The sequence below is a fragment of the Rhipicephalus sanguineus genome, chromosome 3 (assembly GCF_013339695.2).
Source record: "Rhipicephalus sanguineus isolate Rsan-2018 chromosome 3, BIME_Rsan_1.4, whole genome shotgun sequence".
NCBI lineage: Eukaryota > Metazoa > Arthropoda > Arachnida > Ixodida > Ixodidae > Rhipicephalus > Rhipicephalus sanguineus.
In genome coordinates, this window is record NC_051178.1 from 169,365,612 (window position 1) to 169,371,765 (window position 6,154).

The window sequence follows — 6,154 nt, forward strand, 5'->3', positions numbered from 1 at the left end:
AATGGTAATGATAATCGCTTTGTCGTCGCTGTGGTAGACTGTGATTGGTTCCGCGACTATTTCCAGCAGGAATTTGTTCCTTTCGTCGAGCATTGCATTTACGCTGTTCCTCTGGTGTCTTTAATTTCCGTGGTCTTTCCATGACAGTCTTAGAAAGAACTGAATGAGTTGAAAAACGGTTCTTCCTTTTATATAAGAAAGTGGGAAACACGCCGGGAGAAAGAAGGGCTGTTTGACGTCATTCGAAGTCCTCGTGTGAAGTGCAAAGCAGCTGCAACCTAATCTTTACTGGGAACGCGTGGGCGGATGTTCCCATGGTTCACACGTGCCTTATCATCAATCATGCGGTTTTGACGCTTATCTTGTGGTTTTCTTTACTAAAACAAATACTCAGCTCAATGCTGTATGCCTGATTGCAAAAAAGATATGCCGTTTGCCTTCAATTGTTAAAGGGCCCCAAACCCCCCAGAGGTCAAAATTTAGTTGTGGCGTTGCAGTTGTGCACGAGTCTACTGCGAACGCCTTCGTCGGTTCGTCCGAACACCTCTTCGAACACCATTCCTCAGCGTCTGAGGTGTAAACGCAAGGAGCGCGCGCATCTGCTAGCAGAGGAGTACGGGCGCGCGAGCGTGTGTTGGTGGTTGAAGAGCCTGGCGTCTTGCGTTTACTTGACGAAATTTTCCGACCAACGAGAGGTACAAAGCATTGCTGTAAAAAAGAAAAACACTATTTATTTATTTATTTATTTATTTATTTATTTATTTATTTATTTATTTATTTATTTATTTATTTATTTATTCAAAATGTCTTACTGGCTCATTAAAGGGCATTGAGTAAGGGGGGCATCAGTATATACATTGAAAAAAAAAACAGACAAAAAGTAAAAAACAAAGAAAAAAAAACAAGAAAGAAGAAATAAAAAAAATACAAATGATAAACAGCAAGGTGCAACAAAGTTATACAATAGAAAAACGCAACGAAGTCAGGTTATCACGAAAAGTTTCACGATTAGAGATGGATACAATGTGATCTGGAAGGCCGTTCCAATGTGCTATGGCTCGAGGTAATGGTGATGAGTTAAATGCCTGTGTCTGACCATGAATGCGCATGAAACTACGTGCGTTGTGAATGCGTCGAGATGTGCGCAGAGGAAGATGAAGCGGCAAACAGTGGAATTTGTTACTGTAGATGTACCTATGAAATAAACATAAAAGGGCAACGACGCGTCGTTGATCCAGTGACATTAATGCAAGGTCTTGTTTTATTAGGGTGATGCTTGAATGATAGTTGTAGTTACCGGCGATAAATCTCGCGGCCCTATTCTGGACGGCTTGCAACGTACGGATGAGGTAATCTTGATGGGGTGACCATGTGGATGAAGCATACTCTAATTGTGGGCTAACATACGTTAGATATGATAATGCGCGTACGTGAGAAGGAGCGTTGCGCAAATTTCTGCGCAGATAGCCGAGAGACTGGGAGGCTTTTGAAGAAACAGCTGCTATGTGCGTAGTCCAATATAAGTCTGATGAAAGGTGAGCGCCGAGATATTTGTACGATAGTGTGGCTGAAACAGTGTTATTATCAATAGTATAGAGAAAGGATGAGTTAGTACGCTTTTTAGTGAACGAGAATAACTTGCATTTAGAGGCGTTAAGGGTCATCTGCCAAGCTTTGCACCACCTGTAGGTTAGATTAAGGTAATTTTGGAGAGTGTAATGATCGTCAATAGATTGAATTTTGCGGTAGATGACGAAATCATCCGCGAACAACCTAACTGTGGATGAAAGGTTAGCAGGCAAGTCGTTAATGTATATTAAAAAAGAGTAATGGACCCAGTACACTGCCCTGGGGAACACCAGACGTGACATCGCAAATGTTAGATGAAGTGTCGTTAACCACCGCGAATTGCTGACGGGATGACAAGAAGTTGCGTATCCAAGATAGTGTTAATGAATCGATACAGAGAGAAGACAATTTAGAGATTAAACGACAATGAGGGACAGTATCAAAAGCTTTGGCGAAACCGAGAAAGAGGCAATCGGTTTGATCGTTACTGTTCATATTAAAGTGAAGGTCAGTAGTGAATTCGAACAACTGAGTGTCACTTGAGTAGCCTTTCCTGAAGCCATGCTGATTAGGGAAAAAGAAGTTATTCGATTCAATGTGATCATAGATATGAGATGCTATAATATGCTCAAGCAGTTTGCAGGATATGCATGTTAGTGAAATGGGTCGATAATTACGGGGCGAGTGCCTGTCACCGGACTTGAATACGGGGACTACCTTGCCGATCTTCCAGTCTTTAGGCAACTCACCGGATGACAGAGACTGGTTAAAGATGAGACACAGAAAGAGACTGGAAATATCATTGGTGTTCTTCAGTATTTTAGAGTTAATGTTATCAATGCCTGATGAAGTTGAGACTTTAAGATTCGTGATGAGGTTCGCGATACCTTCTGCAGTGACGGTGATGGGAGCCGTGAAAGGGAAGGGCTGATCAGGGACAAATGGCACATTGGAACAATCTTCTTTCGTAAAAACTGAGGCGAAATATGCATTGAAGGCAATCGCGGAAGCTTCGTCAGAAAGCGGAGTTAGTTTGGCATCATGTAATGTAACGCGATTAGAAGACTTATTGTAAGGAGAGATTATTTGCCAGAATTTTTTAGGATTATTTTTGATAAGTGAGGGCAAGTCCTGTGAATAATATTTCTTCTTCGCTGCGCCTAGAGCTTTACAGTACTCTTGCAAGCACTCTTGTATTTTTCCCAGCATGAAGCAGAATCATTGCGTTTAGCGGTATTATACGAACGTTTTTTTTTTTTTATTCCGTAATGTTCGAAGCTGCTTCGTAAACCAAGGGTTAGTCTTATCGTTCGATATAGAGATTAGAGGCACGAACTGGTCTACTAGCTGTAATATTCTTTCTTGAAAAAGAATCCAGTTGGCATTTACGGTCCGTGAGGCAAATGACGGCAGAAAATGCTCGTGATAAAAAAAAATTTTAATTCGGTGTTAAATTGTTCATAATCACCACGGTTATAATCACGGATAGTTTTGGTCACTGCGCCTGTAAACATTACAGGTAAATTTATCTGGAAATGAATGAGCTTGTGGTCGCCAAATCCTTCTGCGCATGAAATCGCTCCAGTAGTTTCAGGTGCATTAGTGAAAGCCAGGTCCAGTAAGTTGGTACCACGGGTGAATTGCTGAACAACTTGTGATAAGTTGTAGTCGAGAGTTACTTCTAAAAAATTTGATGTGATGCGACATGTGGTAGACATGGTAGGCCAATAAATGAGAGGGTAATTGAAATCACCAAAAAGGTATATTATATCAGCTGAATAGAGTTGTGTAGCTCGCTGTGTGTTATCACGCAAAACCTCGGGAAAGGAGGAATTGGCATCAGGTGGGCGATAACGTGCTCCTATAAGTATTTTAGCATAAGTTGTAATGCATACAGCCCAAGTTGTCTCTATAGAAGAGTTAGTATCAAGGTGAAATGATGGGACTGTATTTTTCACCGCTATTAACACGCCGCCTCCTCTTCTATCAACGCGGTCACATCGATATATCATATAGTTGTCACTATCTGGAAACAGTTCTTCGTTGGTTACTTCAGGATAAAGCCAGGTCTCCGTGAGTATTATTATGTCTGCATCACTATCATCTAAATAAGAACACAATTCATCCCTCTAGGGCGGTAGGCTTTGAATGTTAGTAAAGGACACAGATAAAGATGGTGACTTCGCTGTACACCGCTTACGCGTGCGCGTGTTAACCTATAGCTATCTCATGGACAGCACAACTGCGTTGCTAGAATGATAAAAAACATAGGTGTTTGTGTCAATGCGCCGCTTATCAATGGATAGCTTAAAAGGTTTGTTTTGAGCCTTCGCGTATTCAAGAAGCTTACGGCGAGCTTGTCGCCGTAAGCTGGCGCCCATCTTGTCTACAGTGTTCTTTGTCTTCGTCTTCTTTGCACCTAGATGTTTGCACCAGTGCTCAGAAGAGGACACAAGGAAAGTAAGCTTTGAAATGAAAATTTTCTACGAGTTTCCAAAAGAAGATCAAACCTTCAGGATTCTGGAAAACGACTAATGCAGTTAAAGGAGCTACTGTAGAACCAACACACACAAAGGAAATCTTACAGTGGGAACCACTTATTGATTTTTGTCACAGCCAATGTGTATAGCATTGTACTTACCTGCACCATCCATATTCGACCGAATGGCGCCTCGACGATACGCCGTGAGCGCTGTAAAAAAACGCGCCAAGCGGGTCAATGCGTTTGCTTGTAGGCGGGACGCTTTTAAGGTTCTATTACGCCTGGTGACATATGCACCTGTGGCTCAGTATATGTATACACCATCTGAATTCGGTAGTAGAGGCCCAGGGTTCAAATCTAGTTGTCAGAGCATTTATCCTATTTGTAAGTTTATCCCGTGTAAATGTGCGCTAAGGTGACGTCACTCACTCACTCACTCACTCACTCACTCACTCACTCACTCACTCACTCACTCACTCACTCACTCCTCACTCACTCACTCTCACTCACTCACTCACTCACTCACTCACTCACTCACTCACTCACTCACTCACTCACTCACTCACTCACTCACTCACTCACTCCATCACTCACTCACTCACTCACATCACTCACACTCACTCACTCACTCACTCACTCACTCACTCACTCACTCACTCACTCACTCACTCACTCACTCACTCACTCACTCACTCACTCACTCACTCACTTGTGGCTCTAACTTAGTCTTTGGGAAAGCGTGAAACAGAGGCGATAAATAACGGAAGCACGACGATCCCGCAGACGTCATGGAAAGCTTCCGCGGAGCGGCGCCAGTTGCTTGGGGAGTAGAGAAGCGGGGTGTTCGCGTGACTCGGCTTACCGACGTCTATAGGGGAGCGAAAACCATACAAAGAGAGTGAAAGCATGGCTGTGTATATAAATCATGATAACCAAAGAAAATTGAGTGAGCGGTGAATTAATTATGGAAGGCTGATCTGTCGCCGGCGAGTCGTCTTAGGCGAATGCATAGGACACCGTGCGAGTAATTTTTTTTTTTTTTGGCTAGGTTTCAGGAGGAGCGCGTGAGTATGTCTGCATATGTGTATGTCACTGCGTCAAAGCGTAATAAGAAAAGTTGATGCAGAAAGAAATGAGGCCACTACTGTTTTCTTGGTTTGTTGCTCTATTTGAGATGGCACTTACCCACTGCGGGAGATCGTTCAAGAAGCTTGCGGTGAAATGTAGGAGGAGAGGTCAAGTTAGGAAAAGAAAGTAAGACGATTTACTATGAAGATTTCAAAGGTAATATAGAGGTAGAGTAGTTATAGAGATCCTTTTTGAAATATTCTGGGTGGCTGCTTGCTTCTTCTTTTGCTTCAATTCTGGACCGCGACACGCGCCTGCGTGGTCACGATTTCGAACGGCCAGGGAACAGTCGCAGGCAGCCATCACCAGCGTCGGGCGAGCGCAGGGAGTGCGACTGAAGGCGGTGACCTCGGGGCCTTGCTATCAGGACCTGCGACTGCGAGACGCTGAAGCGTCGGTCCCTCGTCGACAAGCTCGCCTGCACCTAGTCTCGGAAAATTCCTGGGGACGTCGCCTCGCTCGCAAGGCTTCGATTCTCGACGCAACAATGAGTCGTTCTGCGCAGAACTCGGAGACGATCATCTTCCTGACGGCAGCGCCTCGCGATGAAGAAGAGCCACCAGCCACCGAGACCAGGCGACCAAATAGCAGGAATCAGATGTCGCGCAAGACCGTCTACAAGATCGTGCAGCAGGCGCCGCCCCCATCTCCGCCGTCGCCCGAAGAGGACGAAGAGCAGCGCGAAGTGAGCGTAAGCATCTCCCTGGAAGAGACCAACGCGCCGATGGGCAAGGCGCCGGGGCTCCCGAGCGGATCGCAAGTTCTGCGCGTCCTCCCGCAGGGCACTAGCATTGTGCTTGAGCAGGTAAGCACTCCGCCGCCGCCGCGTCCACCGTCCTCGTCAATGCCTCCGAGGCGCAAATCCCTTCCGGCTTCGATGCCGCCCAAGAGCCCCAAGCCCCAGTCTCGTCCGCCGTCTAGGTCCAAGTCGCGACCGCTCTCCCCTCCCATCATCGAAGTTGTCCAGAAGCAGAG

At 45.2% G+C, this 6,154-nt stretch overlaps 1 protein-coding gene across 1 annotated transcript in view; it reads left to right on the forward strand.

Annotated features, from left to right (window-relative positions):
- LOC119386077 (basic salivary proline-rich protein 4-like) overlaps positions 1–5,607 on the forward strand; it is a 6,377-nt gene extending 770 nt beyond the window's left edge. Inside the window, exon 2 of the mRNA XM_037653425.1 lies at positions 5,547–5,607. Within this exon, the coding sequence (XP_037509353.1) occupies positions 5,547–5,607 (61 nt within the window). The remainder of the gene's footprint in view (positions 1–5,546) is intronic.
- Positions 5,608–6,154: the final 547 nt, after the last annotated feature.